This window comes from Lepisosteus platostomus, chromosome 1 (genome assembly GCF_059453375.1).
Source record: "Lepisosteus platostomus isolate fLepPlt1 chromosome 1, fLepPlt1.hap1, whole genome shotgun sequence".
NCBI classification, from domain to species: domain Eukaryota; kingdom Metazoa; phylum Chordata; class Actinopteri; order Semionotiformes; family Lepisosteidae; genus Lepisosteus; species Lepisosteus platostomus.
In genome coordinates this window covers 79,000,899-79,022,152 of record NC_142611.1, presented here as the reverse complement: position 1 = coordinate 79,022,152, position 21,254 = coordinate 79,000,899, and the positions used below count along the sequence as shown (strand labels likewise).

The following is a 21,254-nucleotide window of genomic DNA, read 5'->3' as shown; positions in this document are numbered from 1 at the left end:
TATCAGCACAATTTTAAAGAAGCCTGTGGTGCTTTCAGAAGAGGCATGCTACTAAGCAGGTTAGTGTTTGTACAAAAGAAAACAAAAATAATGAATTTTGTTGTATGAGTAGTCCTGTAGGTTTCATTAATTAAATAATTAACAGATATTGATGAATCAGCTGTAGTGAAAGACCTCCATATACAGACTAGGACTATTCATGGGCTATGCTCCTTTTCCACTTTTCTATTTTTGCTGTGCACGACAGAAACGCTGCTTCTCAAACCAAGGGTTGTGAATTTGCTAATTGTATCCTTTTTTTACCTGTCCGAAACATGTGAGCTTTTTCACCTTTTAAAACATAACTTACTTTGGTACTCTGACTTTTAATGTTCAGCTTCTAATGTTTTTTTTACTGTTTTACTAAACCCCCTGACATACAGTATCTTATGAAAGAAACTATAATATTAGAAAGAATATTACAGGAACAATGCAATAAGACTCACAAAATGTCAGTACAGAAGAGTGTTTGACACATTCTTGCTTTTTTATTTCCCCAAAGACACCGCTCCCACAAAACTCCTTAATTAAATGGAAAACTTCCAATAAGATGAAAGAGCAATCAGCATGCATCAACGATGGCTTAAATAAGAAATAGCTTTAAACCAGGTGTTTCCAGGAATTTTGAGCAAAAATATGAATGTTGAACAGGAGTTTGCCTGTACTATACAGAATCTCTCAAACTAGGTAAAAGAAAATCACAAATTCTGTGTTGGCTTTACAAAACTGTATTTAAATGCATTGAAGTTGAAACATATAAACATTAAAAGTAATAGTACTTCCCAAAAGGAAAACTGTTCTTTTTATAAACCAAGAGCAAATCACTCCAATTATATACAAAGGTCCTTGCATTCCGTAGTTCAGAATTTACAGAATCTTCTAACAAAAAGTACAATTAAACAACAGTGGTTATTATATATCATATACAGGGTATTCATTTGGCTTGTGGACAGGGTAAATCATTTAAGGAGTCTGAATGCCAATACTTACATTAATACAAAACACAAATAACGTTGTCTCCCGATTATGAATCCCAGCAGCAGTTAGAACAGGGAAGCGCTGTACATGGATATAAAAGCTACAATGTAATTTCAAAAAGGTAAAAACTAAAATAAAAAGAAGTAACATTCTTGTTGGGTAAAAAAGCATTTACAAGGCTCAGGATGTTCCAAAACATATGAAAAGATAATCTTAGTAATAGTTCAGGTGGGGAGCCGCGTCAGCATGCGTAGGCTGCAAAGGAACAAGTAACAGGTTTATTCCCTGCTGAAAAAAAGGAGAAAGGAAACAAAACGTTTCGGCCGTGGAGCCTTCTTCAGGTGTCGTGAAGAAGGCACACCTGAAGAAGGCTCCACGGCTGAAACATTGTGTTTTCTTTCTCCTTTTTTTCAGTAGGGAATAAACCTCTTACTTGTTCCTAATCTTAGTAATAGATCATCTTAATACACTGATAGATGAACTTAAGATAAATTTAAAATGAAATAAAATGAACCTAACAGAATTAAGCAAAAAGTATCTGATACTAATACAGCGGCAATCTTGGGAAACAAATGTGTGGGCTTGCATGACTGTAATGATGCTGAGCACCTCTGGCATTTAAATGATTACTGGGGGATTACAAGAAGTAAAAAGGACGGCACCTCATTAACTACATTCTCCATAATTAAAGGACGTACTATTATTACACAATATGAAGATTGTACCATTCTATGCACAGAAGCTAATATCAATGTACACTGTGGAAACTTTTCATTCTGCACAACTTGGTCTGTGGAAATACACAAAATCCCAGCATCACAATATGGTAATACTCTCTAAACAACAGTTTGACGGATCAGAATACAACTTAAAAAGGCGATTCTGTTTGTTAACCGCAAAGCAAAGTTCTGGTCTAAGAAGTTTCCGTAAAAAAAAATGTGTTACATAAACAGACTGCACTTCTGGATTTCTGTTGTACTCTTGAACTAAACAGTAAAGAAAACAGGTTCAACTGTTTATTGTTTTTGATTACGAAATAACTGATGTGTGGATTTTGCAGGTATTCCAAAAACAATAGTTAACATAAACATACACATACAAAGAAGCATAAACGTTCAGAGCTCGGATAACTCCACATCAGTGCAATGAACAGGAAGGATGATCAAAAGGGGCATTATAATGACAATTATATCAGTGTCTAGGATACAGTCTTATTTTCCTCCTGTTTTAAATGTCTGTACAAACTCCCAAAGCTCCTTTATTACCTAAAAGAGAGAGAAAAAATCATTTTAAATAAAATCTTAATAATGACCAGAAGCAGAACACTACAGTGTCAGGCATTTATATTGTACAACAAACTAATATAACAGAAACTGATACAGAAACACTACACTAAGAAAATCAGACATACTTACTTCCTTATCAGTGATCTTTAATGAACTTCTTGCATAGTTTTCAAATTTCTGTTCTGTCTTTGGTAGGGACATTTTCTGTTTGGGCAAATTAGAGAAAAAAAACAACATGTAATGCTACTACATACAGTTGTGGACAAAACACCCCCTGAAAATAATGTAAAAACATCCTTTATTTAATTTGTTTTTACTTATGCTTCAATAATTAGTAAGAAATAATACTAGAGGCTAGACATCACTCAATGTTTCTACGATTATTTCCATATTTAAACTTGTAAGCTTTAATCTGAAACTTGTTTATGACAGGCCAACCTCTAACCAGGTGCTCATGAGGGCTGAGCACATGGCAAAACTAGGATGGGAAGAAAAATCTGGTGCAAGGAGATTTTATTCTGACCATGTTGAGCAATATATGCAAATAAAAAACATTCTGTAACCAACCCAATTCTGTAACCAACTATCACAGTGAATCCATATCTAAACTAAATTTTGTCTGAATTAAACTCATCTAAGAAAGTGGCTCTGCCCTTTGCCAATTAAGTAATTAACCAATTAATACACCATGTGAACCTACTTACAAACATGAGAGGACCCAAACAACCTGTAGTGGCAGGTCAGCTGTTGCGACTGTTCTAATGTCTGATGGACTCTCACGTTGTTGTTCCTTAAATATTTCTATTTTTTTCTTTCACGACCATGTGGCATGGCTCAGAATAAGAAACTGCATGGCATGAACATTTCCTCATGAACATTTTAGAAAAAAGGACACTAAACAGATACACCTGAAGTCAATACTAAAGCTGTTTCAGCACTCACTTGCATACCCTATCATTCATACAGTAGCACCAATAAAATAACCCGTTTATAAGATTTGTTTTTGCTCTGTTTTGGAAACTGAACAATACAAAACGAGAACATGATAAAGAGTAACTGTCGCATTTTTTCACCAACCAAAGCTCGCCAGGTAGAGAACTATTCCTCTCTCTCCCAACCACAGAAGCCAACGTGCCCTCCAAAATGGCAACCACTGCACCCCTTCCCACCATGGCAGGCCCCAAGAACGACCACCAGAGGGCAGTGTTTCAGCGAGGTATCGCTTCAGCGATGTGCACTGCTGCTCCCCAGCCTCGGACAGTCCCCTCCTGGGCTCCTTATGTACAAGGTCAAGACAGTAAAGAGCTTGCAGAGGATTCACGGGAGAAGTACTGGACCAGAGCAGTTCAGCAAAGGTTTGAAAGGAGTTTTAATTTTGTTACGAAAAAGGACCATTTCTGGAGAACACTTAGGAATACCTATTCCATCAGGGCGTGGTATTCCTCAATGCTCTGAATTCAGTTATCTTCAGGAAGGTTTTAATAATCTGAGCACAGTACCAGTCACTCTCTAGTGCTGCCATGAAGGGGTGTTTAGAAACGATCATCGCAAAAGCACTAGAAATTACACAAAGATTGCTGCATACGGCACAATTGCGATTTTTGACAAGTTTCAGTTAAGTTCAGTTATTCCCAAAATGTTAAAGATAACAGGTGCCTGTCACCCTAAATGTAGAACGACCCCCAGGCTCTGCAAGCTCACTGACTCTACAGTGGGACACGTGGAAGCTGTCAGCAGCGAGTGATCACTCTCTGAGCTGCAGTACTGCCAGACAGACAAATCTAATTTGTTGAAGAGATAAATCAGCTTCATCAGTCATTATCTATCAAAGCGCCGTAGACAAGGGAATGTTTTTCTCTAGACTGGTACAGTTAAGGGGACCCACTGCCAGAAAAGAACTGAACACCCCCAGAAGAGGTGAAAAAAAGACCCCGAGCTTCCATGAATAAAATCCAAATGGATATAATTATGTAGAATATTTTTGTACTCCAGATTTGAATTATTCCAAAAAAATACCCGAAGAAACCACAGGTGTGGTGTTTTTGACCACAGGTATGTCTCTGTTTCGAACACCGCTGATAACCAGTGGTTTATGATGAGGATTTCCACAAGACAGTACTGAGCAGGGAGCCCAGAAAGCACGCACAGCAAAATGAAGACTGCTGGCATAAAAAAAGATGAGCCCGGTAAATTATAACATGACTAAAGCGCCTGAAATGTACAGACAGTAGTTTCTCGTGACCTCTGGGAGAGTGTAAATTTCCGACTTCAGAACAGACAAAAAGCAAAGGAAGAGCAGCCAGATCGAAAGATTGCATTCTGAAAAACAGAAGAATACAAATACCACTTAGTGCGAATAGTGTTTTTCCACCATACACCATACTGTGATCAGACAAGACGGGGGTTGGCAACCTTTCAGGAGGGGCATGCCAAGAGTTAGTGTAAGCACTGGTTTTTACGGATCCGTGTGCAATTGATACAATTTTATGTCAACGATAGTCCTACTTACATTTTGATTAATACAATTTGAATATTTAAATATAATAATATCTCAAATCAATCAATTAATTCTTACCATTTAGTGTGATCCTTGCCCTTGCTTGACACTTTAAGCAGAATGCAAGTCTCTGAGTGTTTAGTTGCTAACAGATTACAGGATAAACAACTGACTTCACGCGTCAAAATACCTCTGAAACATCTGAAACACAGTGTCTTAGGTGTGTAAATGATAAAGTGAAAAAATTCTCAAATCATCCTCAACAAAATGCAAGAAGTTTGAAATCTCTAGGTGGATTCACTAAGAAGCTTCTGAAGTTCTAAGAAATGAAAATCAAGCATTTATCCAACTTTGTCGATATCTAACTTTACTGCTGCACATTTAAAAATCCATAACATGTATCTACCAAAACATCAAAAATTAATATCACTAGTATCAAGGCTGATTTAATCAGAAAAGAAAACATTGGGCCAAAATGTTGGAAATCCTGAAATCTGACAAAATGCAACCCATTTTTTGTCATGCACTTCAGGGTCATTTTGACCTTTTTCTTACAAAAAGATCTTGATTGCATCAAGACAGTCCAAAAGCAGGCCAAAACCTTATCTTACAATGTTTAACCTTTAACATTAGTGTGAAAAATGTTATCAGGGAGCTTTCCTGTGAAAACAATAGACTAGCCCCGCTAAAAATAATTAAATAAATCAAGTGAATCGTTTTTTTCTGTGCCGTAGAGCTTCCATTGGGTAGCACGTTGTAGAGAATTACAGAACAGTCAAGCATATTTAAAAACATGTTTTTTAACTTAATTTCTTAGTGGCTCATTAGACTTTTACTGCAGATGCTGTTAAAAATCCATCTTTGCGTCAATAACAGCAAGCATGCTGCAGGTTGCCAATCCTGGAGATAAGAAATAGGATAAACCGCCACGTATCTAAGTTTGCTTCTGGCTGTCTCCATGAAAAAGGACTAAGACCATCAAACTGAATTCTGACCTGGCACAAAATGAATGACCAAAAACGTGGTTTGAAGTTTGGCAAAGACAGCCCATCTGGGGATTCGTCACTGTACAGTATCTAGGATTTCACATATGGCCATTTCCTCTTCCACACGGCGAATCCTTAGAATGGGACTTGTGTAGAAGCATATAAAATGATGCAGGGGAGAGTTATTTATCACTGAAATGCATGACTCAAGTGAATTAGGATCCATTTAAATCTCAGTTTATCTAAATGTGATATGAAAATGACTTAACATAGCTGTTCAGTAAGAATGAAACAATGGTGGCATTGATGTGACAATGAAGGAGGTGCTGTCTAGAGCCGTTTGAATTATCTCAAGCAGTAAGGGTCCCAGCTAATCCCAAAAGGTGAGAAAAAGACTCCAGGGTATACAGTACCATTCAGCTCTGGGGACTTGCCTTTACTCCCAGCCTACAGTCTACGCTTAACTCAGCCTAAGAATCTGAGGCACCAGGCGGGTCACAATCATCATGATCTTCAGGATTATTAAAATAAAGTTATACACATCTGAATAAAACAGCGGAATTCAGAATGAAGTCAGAAAGCATTACATGTTATACTTTATACTATACTGTACTTCACCTCCTGAGATCTCAAAAGAGGGGGTATTCACAAGGCTTTCATTGTTGACAAGTCTTAAAGCTAGAAGATGGCATCATATGCTGTCATTAAAGTAACGATTATGTCTCGCCCTGCGTATAAGAAACCGAATGTCGACTATCTAATTTCACACTGTTACTTTCAATCTTCTATGGTCTGTTTGCTGTTATACTTATATATACATTTACCTAATGTTTTTTTGTTTGTCTGGTGTGGCATGTTGCGCTGCTTGCTGTTTAAACTGCCCCCCTGGGATAAGTTAAGTATCGTGAATTGAACTGAATTTATGTGCAGTCGTTCCAGATCGAAGGCTTATCAGTGTGTGTCTGAGAGGAGCTCATTTTAATTGCAGGTCATTAATTTTGCATAAATGGTTTTTGTCAAAATAAGAGGCAAACAGTGCAGTCACGCTCCTGATGAAGTCCTTAATTCCATCCTCTAAAATGTGAGGGTTGCTCGATATGCCACGATTGATATAGCGTACAGCACTGTGATCTGAAAAAATTAACTACTGGTAGAACGTGCACTTTACGTTCTTACTGAAAAAAGGCGATCTGTAACTGGAGAAAAGTGATTATAATCAATCTCTGGACCAGCCACTTGTAGACTAGTCCACGGTCAGGAGTACATCGGCACAGAGAAACAACTTGCAGTGTTCGTTTAGGGTCCATTTTACACACGTGATCTATCAAGAGCTATCTAGTGGATAAGAGCTGCATTTATGTTAGCGTTAAGGACTGAACTGTTGTACATTCAGTCAGGTCTGATAACTGTTTAGTCAGTGACGTTTCTTTTGCTTGGTTACTCTATTTTCTACAGTACATGCTCTAGTCTTCATCACACTCTTTACAAAGTATAGATAATAAGTTATGGTTCAGCAAAATTAACTTCTATTATTGGTCAGCAAGATTTTTTAGAAAATCTGGGAACATTCTGCTGTTTGAGATGAGACTCCTATATTATGGCAACATTGGGATTGTTCCTGTGCAAAACAAAAATCGAAATGACTAACAAGTAATTTAAAAAGCATACAGTCCAGTGGAAACAAAATAAAAATTCAGTGACCGACAAACATTACTTCCAAATAATCAAAATCTAAGAATCTGGAATGCATAAAAAAGTGCAAAGCCGAAGATTATACACCATGGTGTACTAATCATGACAAATCTAAAGATAAAAACAGTTCAGTGAGATCATAAAAACACACCACCCATCAGTACAGGTAGCGCCCTCAGAAACTCCTTGCCAATACCAGAACAGTGCTACAGGACCCAGAACAAGCTGATGGAGAGATGTACTCCCAGGGGCAGCACATGTGCAGGAAAGCAAAGAACAAAACAAAGCTACCCCTCTGTCCCCAACAACTGAGTCTGCAGCGAAAACTTTTTCTGTCAATCAAAAGGAATCGGATTCACCCCCGAAACAGAAAATACGAAAAAGAGAAGTATGAGTTTGTCGTGGGAAATTCTTCATCAGCGGAGCAGGACACAGTCTTGTGCAGATTCAGTTTTATAGAGCTCAATAAGTCCAGACCCAGCGCGCGTTGTCGGACTTATTGAGCTCAATAAAACTGAATCTGCACAAGACTGTGTCCTGCTCCGCTGATGAAGAATTTCCCACGACAACTTCTTCACCAAATCTACCGATGAAGGAGGTGGTCAATACATTGTAAATGGACATGCCTATTTGTACAACTTGACTCAAAATAAGGCAGCTTAACCAACTTATTTGCCTTTATTCAAAACATTTCCACTAATAAAATAACCACTAATTTACACTGTGATATTTGAGATTGCAGCTGTAATGGGATACATTTGTTTTGCATCTCTGGTTATTAAGAAACTAGTGCAAGAGTGAGCTTTATTTTTAGTATTTAGGAGCTTACCTTGATGATGATTATTTTTGCTAATAATACCTGCTTTTTTTCAGAAGAGATCTGTGCAACCAGACAGTAAATTCTGAATCAACTTGATTAGTTCCTATTGATATTAGAAATTACAGGAACTACATGTAGAAATTGATTTTTACCTTTTCAACATATAAAGTCGATAATTTGGCCTTGATGTCTTGTACATTTCCTGGAGATGTTTCTTTGTTTCCACCTGGACTCTGTAGAGAAGAAATATGCATAAAGATATTAACTGATAATTTAGCTGAAACCAAAAGTGATTTACAGAGATTAGACAAGTAAAGTGTCTCTTCCAGCTGCAATTGGACCTTGATAGTATGAAAGATGGAGTGCAGTAAGGAGGAGCAACTTTTCGTTAATAAAACGTATTAAGCAACTTAGAAGACATTCTTTTTTTTTTTAACGAACTTTTACTGAGCTACTGCAACATAGCAATTTATATAATGCCTTTACATAAGAAAGCTCGAAGCATTTTATGGATGTATTTTTACAGTGCAGTAGGAATAAAACAATTAATGTAGCATTTCAAATTTGTTAAACACAAAATTAAAAATGCTTCCTGGAAATAAGATTCTTAAGGGTACCTCTGCCTCCTGACAAAAAGGCTGTTTTTAAGTGTCAACAGTGGGCACCGTTGTTTTTTTAAAAACACTTAAATTAGTAGTAGTACAGCTATCTGGTACTTCATTCAGCACCATCAATGTGTACCAAAGGGTGGCCAATCAAGACGTAGACCTATTTAAATGATGAAGTCAAAACAATCTTTTTTTTTAAAGGACCGGTTTCTCCAATAAAAGCATAAGAAGTCTCTTGGAGGAACAGGATGTAGGAGGACCTTGGCAAATCTGACTACTTCTCTACACCTGGCAGCAGACTGGTGGAGTACAGTGCACTGGGACTTTCCACTGGTGTGCTGGATTCCCCTTGATAAGGCCCAACCCAGCTACAAGTGTGACTTTCTGAATAAAGCATTCATGCAATGAAAATGATGTTGTAATTTATAAATTATGTAAATAACATAAACTGAACACATTTACGTACTGTTTATGTCATAATGTAAGGTTAAAAAAACAGTTTAATCCGCAGTCTAATCAATGGGGTTTAGGTAAATTAAAGCAATGGGAAACCACCTCTACCCAAATTATATTTTATTTCTACAAATAAGCAGAGGTAAGTATTATCATTTTATTGCTTCCATACAAGAAAGGGCAGGTTAAGACTTTACACTAAGCAGCAAGAGTATGACTGTTTTGCCCAGAGGTGAAAGCAATTTCTTTGGATGCTGAGGTCTATATTTGCAACTACTGAATGCAAAAGAAAGCAATCATTTGCCATACAATGACACAGCTGCAGTTTTAATACTTTCAAGATACGTTTCTTGTAAACATCATACTTAACTCGCAGAACTATCAATCTTTTTCTCTTTAATTTATTTTTGCGCTTAATGGTGCACATTCAGCTTAAACCCAAAGAATGTCTGGCAACTCAAAAACCTATCCCACTGCAGTCCCACCTCAAGTCTACCTAGATGTGCAAAACGTTCACAGAAATCAACAGAATTAACACTTTACCTTGTCTTTGTCAATTTTATACGTTTAAAAAAGAAATAAGAGAAGCCGCATGTCTGCAAGCTCAAGAGTTCTCTCTCCCCCGGGGGTGGGGTTTAACATTGAAAATAAAAACAGTGGCTCACAATAAAACTTCAAGCACCAAGACAATGCTACAGAAGTGGCTACAGACTGTCTTTTGGATTAAACCAATGACGTAAAGATGACTGTGTTACACAACCAGTGCCTGTTTCCACTAGCAGGACACTGAGGAATCTACTGTGATTGCAGGTTTTCATTTACTCTGCGGCCAGAGTTTTAACTTGTGAAATACTATGTGGAGAGAGTACTGGGTGACCTAAAGAGATTTTAACTCCTACTCTACAAAAGGTAGTTAAATACAACCTGGACTAGAACCAAAAATTCTTTAATTAGAAATGGAAATCTTGAAAAACAATAGTTATGTCCCACAGTTTTTTATCAATCAGAAAATGTATAAATATATCATTATTAAATCTTAAGACAATAAGGCCTCATAAAAAGATTTTCACTTTCCTGGTCTTATAGCAATGGTCAGAAGTACTGTTCGCCCTTTTCCAAAAAAACAGACTTGTACAAGCTGCAAGCTTTTAAATTTTAAAACCTTTAAGCTGATATTTTTACAGTCAGTTTACAAATGCCCTGTCTTTCTGCCTATATTATTCTATGCACATCTGTCTATCAACTAGTCAAATTAAAACCATTAGGTTACGAAGTCAAGGTCTAAACATCAATTTTAAGCCCAAAAGCTGTGTTTCTAGTAGCTCATTTGCTGCTGATTTTAGGAAATCTGAACTGCGATCTTTTATTACTTTCAGTCCAGCAGCTCAGATGGGGATCTCTGTCATTGCAGATTTTAGTAAAAAACTCAATTACCTGGAGTCTTTTGGGGACATACAGTACTCAGCTAGATGCAGTCACTGCAATATCCATACACAATGTCAGAAATATTAAAACAGGGTTCCTGGTTTTCTTTATTAGCCAGTAATCTCACTTTAAACTGTAATCATAACCCTTTAAGCAATGCCTTTATCCTAATTAGGAGAAAAGCATGCAGCACTGCCTGTATTTTAGATACTGTATGTTTTTTAGAAATCATTAAAATCTTAAACGCTGCAATGGTGTGTTTCAGATAGCATAGAAGCACATGCAGATTTTATTCTGAAATAATATTTTTCAGCTGATCTCTTGTACAACACATGGAAAAAGCAAATGAATGTGGGATGACTCCCTGGAGGCTGAATAAGGCCATTGTGAGCCACAAGGCTCAGTTCTCCTTGTTTCAGAGGTACAACATTTATGAATGACATGAACTGCCTCATGTTAAAAAGGCATCACATGAGCAAAATTACCAAAAACCAGAACCCTAAACGTAATGTAGGCACAAGAACAATTTGTTTTAATGCACACTATTCTACTTGTTAATTAATCTGAAAGACACTATGAACTGGTTAAACAAATGCCATAAATTACACATAAAAATACTACAAATTTTATTTCATTATATAAGGAGAAAAAATGTTTTTAACCCCCTTATAACACACTGACAAAATATTTTGAAGATAAAATGCTTCATACCATAAAGTACCGCACCTTGTGAGCTAAAAGGATTTTCAAATAAACTAGCTAAAAGTGAATAAATTAATTTTCAAACACTGGTTTGAATTTTGAGATTGTCATGTGGAAGTTTGTGTGTTTTATTTTATTTGTATGAGAGAGAGGTTAAAGAGAAAAAAGTTTTGGTTTACCGAATCTGGCTTGGCACTTCAGTACCTGTCTGAACTATTATCGCCCTACTCCCCACCTCGCAACCTTCACTCTTCTAATTCTGGTCTCCTTACTGTCCCCCAAACCCGTCTACACTCTGTGGGTGACAGGGCCTTCTCCTGTTATGCCCCCAAGCTCTGGAACTCTCTCCCCAAGGATATCAGAGAGTCACCTTCTCTAAACTCCTTCAAATCCAGACTCAAAACCTTCTTCTTTAGAAGAGCCTTTACTGAACTGGTTGCATTCTTCACCCCTCTGCTCCTACTGCATCTACAAATTCTCAATGCGTTTATCTTGTGTATTTTTTTATTGTTGTCTTTCTGTAAAGCACTTTGAGAAGCCACCTTTAAAAAATAAAGTTTATTATTATTATTGTCTGTCTGTACAAGCCTTCTCTTTGTCGCCTGCTTTAACTTTACTACTTTTAATCTCACATTTAACACACCTTGCTGTTGAAACTGGTAAAATGCAAACTTGCTTGTGTGAAAACTGATACAATACAAACTCAACATGACCACGGAAGTGTTTTTTTCACGGCATGCCATAATCTTCTCTTTCCTCTGTTTAGAAATTGACGTTAATCAGACAGATCAAAAGGTATCAAATTAGAGGACACAAAGGCACACCTCTGCCGAAACATATGGCCTTGGCCACATGCCAAAAATGCTTGTTCTGTGCATTTTTTTAAAGCGGCTCTTTTGTTGCAAAAGGACAGCTGTGTACCTGAAACAGCTGACAAACAGATACTTCACACCATTCTTTTTAATCTCTGCTAGACAGTGATTATATATATGAAGGGCTTGACTGATTTGCTAGCACGCTATCATTTGATACAATTACCATTTCAAAATCACCTTAATGCACTGCTGGCCTTCTGTGCCACTCGTTCTAAAGTTTGCACAGTTCTGATGTCACAGCACAGAAAATGGAGGTAATCGCCGTAGTGCTGATGAGTTCACATCTAAGTTATCACTCTTTGGTTGTCATGTATTTTTTAGTCCTAATACCTCTTTTCTTCTGCCCAATTCCTTTTAAACATCAAACTCCAACAAATATGTTTCAAGGGAACTGCTTTTCTTAGTCAACATGCGTCTTGTTAACGTCAAACAAAACCATAGAGGATTTGCAATAATACTTTGTATGGTACTTAAGACACTGCGAGAGTTTTGGCTTGCAGATGGAGGTATGCATGCAGATGAACAGAAACTTTTCTACAATCTTCAGGGCAGTGAGGCAGTAATCCTTGTTAAGACAAGAAAAGCATGCTTTTATCAGCTAATTTCAGCCGGTCAATTTATAAAGACACCTTTCTCTGCTTAATACATAACTTGAGCTGACTTCAAACAAAGTAATAACAGCAATTTTAAATTCGGTGTGCAGGTATTAGGTCCTGGTGGGGGGAGCGTTTTTCAGCTGGAAAAAGGTTTTGCACTTGTTAAGCAGAGATCTCCTGTGGCTTAACCAACCTGGCAGTTAAACCACTGCATACTTATTAAAGAATTACCCTATCTGAAGATTGGCCAGGGGATTACTCAGAAAACAATTATCAGACAACTTGTCCCGAAGTCCAACACTTAATAACATGCTTCTGAAACACAGAATTAGTCTTGCAAGGTGAAAACTGTTTGTAAGGCTACCGGTGGCAAGACCAGAAACATGTTCCAATTCCCTTTCTCCACGGAGCGAAGTAGGGGTATTTCCTGCACTGTCTGCATTTTGCTTCGTAACAAAGAACTGCGATCCAGAGATCTCAGTGGCTCAGTAGAGGGAAAGTTCAAATTCTGCCTGGGGGAGCAAACAGAGGCTGTTCTCTCTACATTTGTATTTCTTCTTTGAAATCAATTAACCTACTTCTCTAGTGCTGCTAGGCTGTCCAGCCAGGCTGTTCTACACTGTTGTTATAGCCCATTTCACTTAAAAGTCTGGTAAAGCAGAACAGCAAGTTCCAGACAACTCCCCTCTTGAATATGATTGTAAGGATGAGCTCAGTGAGGTATATTAAAAGGAAACTAATAACTAGGGCTTCTTATATAGGAGTAGCATGTAGGAGTAGCGTTTCTGTCTGAAGTACAATTACGATCAGAAGCTACAATTTGGCACACTTTTTACTCTAAATACTGCAAAATACAAAGTTATTAATGCACTTTTACATCATCAAACATATCAAACCTTCTGTATTTCACTTATCTGAACATCAGAATGGGTACACGTAAGCTTCAGGTATATTACTAGAAACAAAGGCGAAGAATACTGAGCGGATAATTGACCCCACTATATTAAGTTTCTGATGCTTTTCAGATGACCCATGCACCCTTAAAAGAGCAAAAGTTCCACTTTTTGGTTGATTTTGTTCTTCATCCAGTTACATTTCATTAAACATTTAAAAGTCCTTTCATTGTAAGACTTTTTAACATAGGGGCCAAGAAGACATTCCTGTATGTATAACCATAAAAATAAGAATTTTAAAACAATGAAACTTTCTGTACTGAGCAAAGTAACAAACACAGGCAAAACAAGAGTTTGCAGTTATTGAAAAATGGGTTGCTGCTGTATCATTTTCAAAACATGTGGATGTAGTCCTGGGTTCAGTTCCACATCTGGGCAGGTATCTGTGTGGAATTTGAGTGTTCTCCCCATGTTTGCGTGGGTTTCCCCTGGGTTCTCCCGTTTCCTTCTACTATACTGGTTTACTGTAAGGTTAGTTGACTTTGGGAAAACTGGCCCTGGTGTGTGTGTCTGTGTGTGCCCTGCGATGGACTGCATCCTGCCCTGCTGTATCATGCCTTGAGCCTGTCGCTTGCTGGGATAGGCTCCAGCTCCCCTGCATTGGAGGAAGTTGTGTGAAAATTGCCGGATGAGTTACAGGAGAAGGAGGAGGAAAAGGTTTTTGAATTATTATTTCGCCTCTGCAGGCACTACATTTTCATAAAATGTTCCACAGGACCAAAAGTATATTTACACATTACTATGTAGGGTTTGGAAACCAGCCCATCAAACTCATTTGGTTGTAAGGAATTGACGCAGTCAAAGTATTACTTTGACAAAGCTTGTTCCAAATTCCAAAAGCCCTCCTGAGTTTATAATGTTTGAATTTGTAGTTTCCGACCGTAATGTATGATTAAATTCTGAATTTTGTCTTTTTTTTTTCTGAGCATGCAATGCACGCACCTTCAAACTCTCTCTGGGGTGACTCAAGCTGCTGACTGTGGTTCGCCCATGAGTTTGTGATTCTCACCTGTCTTATCCCTAAACCTTCACTCACACTCCAACTGTATGGTAATGTACCCCCTACTGTGTCCACATGCAGTATTTCTGCAGACAGCAACCGATTACTATGCAAGGTATTTAAAAAAAGGTTGATGATGATGATAATGGCAAAGTGAAGGAGGCTAAACTGCAGTTTTCCTAAGAGCAACTAATAAAAAAATGGAATGGCTGTTGTTAATATATAATGATTTACAATACAGTACTCAGCAGACTTTTTCTATATAGATACAGACTTTAAATACAATGGAAAAGGTATGACCTACTGTACATTGTTTCATGTTTCTGGATGTCACGAATTTGACAGGCTGCAATCCATTTACCCCTCCTATTCCTCTCCATTGAAAGACAGCTTGAGTGTTTTGTCATGCTGTGTGTATTTCAGTACAACTGAAAGCACTATTTTAAATGTCATTATTACTATCTATTAAGCATTTATAAACTATAGCAGCTGAAATATACAGGAACCAGCTATCCTAAAAATGTGATCTAATTTTGGCTTACAAAACCCAAATACTGCAATTACAGAAATGTCCAGTTTAATAATGATGCTTAATTAAAAAGGCACAATTTCAACTAAATGAAATGGATGCATGTACAATTACTGTTGGAATTACTCGTGATAAGATACATCTCCTGGGATTTGACAAAACCAACAGTTGATATTTACTGTGTGTGTCTGTAGTCATTTCTGCTGACACTGAGGCCTTTCAGAGCAACTCTGCACTATTTTGTCTGATTTGCTTGCAGTGTTTGCTTGCATTTCATGTGTTGGCTTTTCGGAAACTGGTGTAGACATTCTGAAACTAGCTTTGCACTGGTGCCATATCTTATGGTAAGAAAATACACCAAAATCTTGCTCTTAGCAATATGTTTTGCTTTCACATTTAGTTTGTACAATTTGCTTTCTGATACACAAAAAAGTCTGTACGTCTACCAAAGATAAAACAATTGTTTTCGTGACTAACATATCGATAGGCATCTTCATTAAACTGGATGGAAGCACCAGCAACTGAAAAAGAATTGATCTGTTCAATGCAGTTAAATGCTTATCAGTATATCATCTAGTTAAAAACAATATCCCAGGCAGCAATTATGAAAGTCTCAAATAAATTCTAAAGAGCCCACACAATTCTTTAGGAGTCCCAAAAGGAGCAAGTAATCCTACACAAAATGCTAATATCAAGCTTCAACATCTCCAGGCATGACCGTCCATATAAAAATGTCACTTCCCTACTCCGAAGAGGTACTTCCAAAAAATGTCAACATTCCTAAGCCATAACTCAATCAGGTAGCCACTGATTGAACATATTCGTTGTTTTTTTACGGGGAGACAAACACGGCTCAGCTGCTGTGGTGGACGGAAGGCAGTTGTGTGCAGATACGGCCATGTGGCGCTGTCAGCCCCAGGGCAGGAGCAGGATGGGACTGAAGCGGGACTGAGTGACTCTGTTACCTTCGTCTGAGGCTTGGCTGGCGGAAGTCCCTTTTTTCCAGATGATCCGTTCTGTTTGGAAGCACTCTTTGGCTGGGCCTGGGCCTTCTCTGGACTCCCCTTTACATTCTAGGAAAACAAAAAGAACACGTGAGAGGGGAACAGGTAAGAGGTTTATTCCCTGCTGAAAAGAGAAGAAAGAAAACACAACGTTTCGCCCGTGGAGCCTTCTTCAGGTGTGAGCTATGTTAGCTATGTGAGAATGTACACCTACAGACTGTCCCCATTTCTAAAGCGACAACCATAACTGGGCCGCACGTGTGCTCTGGAAGGTACCTATCAAAAAAACGGAGCAAGCAGTGGGAAGAGTTATGATTGTAACAATTCAATTTAGACAGTGAAAAACTATGCCCAAACCCTTTCAGAAAACAAACAACATCCTTTGTTACAGACTGTTCACAATCCCTTTTAAGCCTCCAATCACCATACTAAGCAAAAACGCCTGCAGCCTAAAGGCGTCATCACAAACCACTGGGCTCCGATGTTGGCTGTCTGACATCTACATGTGGAACAATGGCAGAGCGGGGGTAAGAACAGAGAATAAATCAGCTCATGACAGAAACGTTCAGCTGTTATTTCTCCCCTAAGCAAGACTCAGCGGTAAAATGCAGGTATGCACGCTGGCTTGCTTTGATCTGGGGTTGGCATACGCTCAGGTTGGATCGCCTCTGTAAATCACACACAAAAACACACGCACACGCACACGAGCACGGGTACACAAACACAGCCTCTGCCGCTCAACACAAGAGCCAGGTGCAGAGAGCAAGAGAGCAATGACAGGGAAGGAGAGAACAAAAGAACAATCACAAAGGAAGAGGAGCATTCTCGGTAACTGTCTCGCATTCTTCTTAAGAAGAGCGTGGACGAGATCTGAGTGTAGCTTTCTGGCACAGCACAAAGCTCATGAAATAGCAATCTTACTAGGAGATTATAGAGGAGAAATCTGATCATTATACTCAGGACCCTATGTTTTAGTTGTAGCGAAACCAGATGGAGCGCAAAGAGAAAAGATTAAAAAGTCAACATGCCCAGCTTTTTTGAGAGCACTTAAACTACAAAGTATGATGATGTAAACAAAAATATATTTTGTACATAATGGAAATCGGACTTTTATGAAGTCACAATATCAATAAAAGGTATTTTCTAAAAATTGGTAATGTGAGGTTATGTAATTCTACAGAAACTACACTGCCCACAGTAACTGTGTGTTGGTGTTGAACAGGGTTTTCCGTGTAATAACAGCTGCAGACTCTAAAATCGAGGTGGAATCAGAGAACCTGATTTTGAAAAACCGAAACATTTAAGAATTCAAACAAAGTGTTTAAGGTGACTAGCCTCAGGTAAAGCTCCATGATTTTGGTATTGAGCAACAGGAACACTTAAGTGTGAGTGCAAAAGTCAGCCATCAGCTAATGTTATCAAAAAAACATCTATACACGTACATCCAAATATATTGGTGCCAAGTGTCAACTTATTTCCATTAAGTTTCCAAATGAACACTAAATTATCATGATACACAACCCAAAAAGGAGACTTACCTTAATCTAAACATTTTTTGGATCATTCAACATCCAAAAACAATTTCCAAAGGGCAGATTGTATAGTCAAGTTGGATATTTCATTCTTTCAAATACTGACATCTTTTTTTGGAAAGGATGAAAAACCAAAAGCTTAGGTCTACTTTCACTTGGGGAAAAATAAATTGATACCATGAAGCAATTGAAAAATCTTGGGGTTATATTCGATTCTGGCTTAACATTCGACCCAGATGTGCAGCATACTGTCAAAACATCTTTTTTTCACCTTAGAAATATCGCTAGACTACGCCCTATGCTATCATTAACTGTGGCTGAAAAGCTGATCAACACTTTTGTATTCTCTCAAATTGACTACTGTAATGCTCTACTCGCTGGAGTATCTAAATCCACTCTGAACAAACTGCAGTATGTCCAAAATTCAGCAGCCAGAATCCTGACCAGTTCTAGTGCAAGTGTTCACATTACTCCTATCCTGGGGTCCTTGCACTGGCTTCCGGTCAAATTCATTGTAGACTTTAAAATCCTCATGCTCATCTATACGGCTCTGCATGGCTTGCCACCTCAGTACCTGTCTGAACTATTATCGCCCTACTCCCCACCTCGCAACCTTCGCTCTTCTAGTTCTGCTCTCCTTACTGTCCCCCAAACCCGTCTACATTGTATGAGTAAAAGGGCCTTCTCCTGTTATGCCCCCAAGCTCTGGAACTCTCTCCCCAAGGATATCGGAGAGTCACCTTCTCTAAACTCCTTCAAATCCAGACTCAAAACCCTCTTCTTCAGAAAAGCCTTTACTTAACTGGTTCCGTTCTTCACCCCTCTGCTTTTCTTAGTACCACCATCCATGGTCTCCTCTGTATATTGTAATTGTGTTTTATCTTGTGTAGTCTTTTTATTTATTGCTGTTGTCATCCTGTAAAGCGCTTTGAGAAGCCATCTTCAAAGGTGCTATATAAAATAAAGTTTATTATTATTATTAATACTAGACAAAGTATGTATTGTGTTTTCAGAGCTTGTTTAGCTTAATACCTTAGTCACCTAAGCTATAGCTCTATGTAAAGACTCAAGAATAGGACAATATTTGACAAAAACTTGCCGATACAACTTGTATTTTCAATTATCTCCCATTCCAATACTAATAATAAATAATTTCAAGTACTTCAAGTCTGCAAGCTGTCCTCTATCTGTCTGTGCTGGAGCGCACCCTTCTTTCTGCCTTTAACTTTTTCTTTCATTCTATATTTCTGTCAAAGGCTCTAATGATTATTAACCAGTGTAAAATCACCAGAGAAGCCCCTTTGATCACCTGTGTTATCTGCCTCTTATCTCACCTTTACTTAGGCAAACACCTCAAGCCATACCTACATTTGTGGGTTTTCTGAATAGACTGAGACGGAGAAGTGCTGTAAGGTGTGAACTGCAATGCTAGCTAAGCTTTGACCCCACTAGCTCATAACTATACACGCTGAACAATAAGAGCATAAACATTTCCATATGTTAAATAAAACTTCTTGAAAATTCAAATTTTTGTATGAAGTTTTACAAATGCTTTTACTAATTCATTACAAGTGAAGTGATGTCCTTTTAGTACTGCTGAATACTAAGACAGTTAAGGGGACATCTGTAGACAAAGTAAGACGTATTAAGCATGTTGCTAAGCCCATCAAATGACCTCCTAACGCACTTGCAGGGCTACGGGATCTCAGTAACCTCTGCAAAAAAACATTGGTGAAATAAACGTTGTGTATTGTTGTTTATCAGCCAGAATTCAGAAGATGGAGTGACATCGGCATCAATCCAAGAATTTTGCATTACAAAAAGCACAATAAGAGACATTTTGGTCGTGACAACACACCCTATATTAGGTTACTTTACAAAATGTATTTGGACAGTGGTGAAGGGGGTAAATGAATGTTTTCCTAAACCAAAGCACCTTCCATTCCCATCTATGACTGGTCATTCAGTAAAGTTTGATCTGGCACATAAATGCCCTTTCCACAAGTGTAAAAGACAATCCCGAACTGTTCTCCACTGGCCAGACAGTGATGTGACCTAACTCATCTCATTGGATGCTGGCTCTGCGACAAGCAATGGTTATCACACACTAGGTTACACAGGACAAACATCTGGAAGAATTTCAAGCAGTGTGAGCTGCCTGAAATGTGCTGGTTGATACAGCAGCTGCTCTTCAAAGGAATTCTGAATACGAAAATAATTCCTAGTCTGTACACAAAATAAGACATTTTGAGCACAGATGATAACAAACATTCAGTACAGCAATATTTTTACATGTCACTTTGTGGGACAATAGTAACAGGAAGGCAACTATTTCATCTTCCTTTCACACTTTTTGACCCTTTCAAGCCTTTCAAAAGGATAATAAGACCTTTTGTCTTGTCTTTCTGCAAAGCTGGCCTCTTTGCAGAATGATAGGCACGGCGTTTCAACTCAAACTGGATAAAACGAGCTCCTGGGTTGCTAAATGTTGACACCTAGTGGTATTGTGTTTGAGTAAAATATATCACATTTGACCCTACAATCACACTAACAGTCTAACAGCATAAAACAGGATTTTTAATTTACTGCTCTGAAAAATCCATCACCAACACTCAAAGAGTGGTCAGAAATGGCAGTTTAAGACCGACACAGGCTACCCAAGACAGTAGCTGAACCAAAAGGCTGAACTAGCGCCAGAAAAAAAACCATATTGTGCCTGTAAATGTTACATTCTGCCTGATGCAACTTATTTACCCTTATACACCAGTTCCTCTTATATACCAGTAGATACAGGTCAAACATGACTCTGTACAAAACTAGGCCTAATAAGAAGATTCAGCACATATGGTGTTCACCTCTTTGTGAGCAATTCCATAAAATATTTTAAAAAGAGTTCATCACCATTTGTTCTTCAAGTCAACAAAATGTAATTCCTTTTCTTAGATTCCTATATTGCATCCTGATTTTGAAAAAACATACAATCTGTACCCATATTAAAGAGGACTTAAAATGTGGTCACCACTCTGCAATAAAGAAATTGAAAGCAGTCTGGAGAAGATTAACCAGACTCCCTGTTATTAAAGGGGAACTGCAGTCCCCAATTCTCAGACTGGTTATTAGATCTCTGTAAGAAAATAAATTCATTGACGGTATAGAAGAAACTTACTCATTTCAAATTAAGCACAAAATCGTGAACTTTTTTAAAGTACTGTTGTTGCAAACTTGCATTCGAGTTCTCACGAATTGCGATGAGATGTGGCCCTTCCTGCTCACTAGTCT

The 21,254-nt window shown here is 38.1% G+C and overlaps 1 protein-coding gene across 1 annotated transcript in view; it reads right to left on the bottom strand.

Moving 5' to 3' along the window:
- Positions 1-505: 505 nt before the first annotated feature.
- The window catches only part of npm1b (nucleophosmin 1b), a 41,770-nt gene continuing 21,021 nt past the window's right edge, over positions 506-21,254 (bottom strand). Inside the window, exons 8-11 of the mRNA XM_088638234.1 lie at positions 16,405-16,512; positions 8,451-8,531; positions 2,433-2,507; positions 506-2,282 (exon numbers count right to left, since the gene is read on the bottom strand). Of these exons, the coding sequence (XP_088494360.1) occupies positions 2,229-2,282; positions 2,433-2,507; positions 8,451-8,531; positions 16,405-16,512 (318 nt within the window). The 3' untranslated portion in view covers positions 506-2,228. The remainder of the gene's footprint in view (positions 2,283-2,432; positions 2,508-8,450; positions 8,532-16,404; positions 16,513-21,254) is intronic.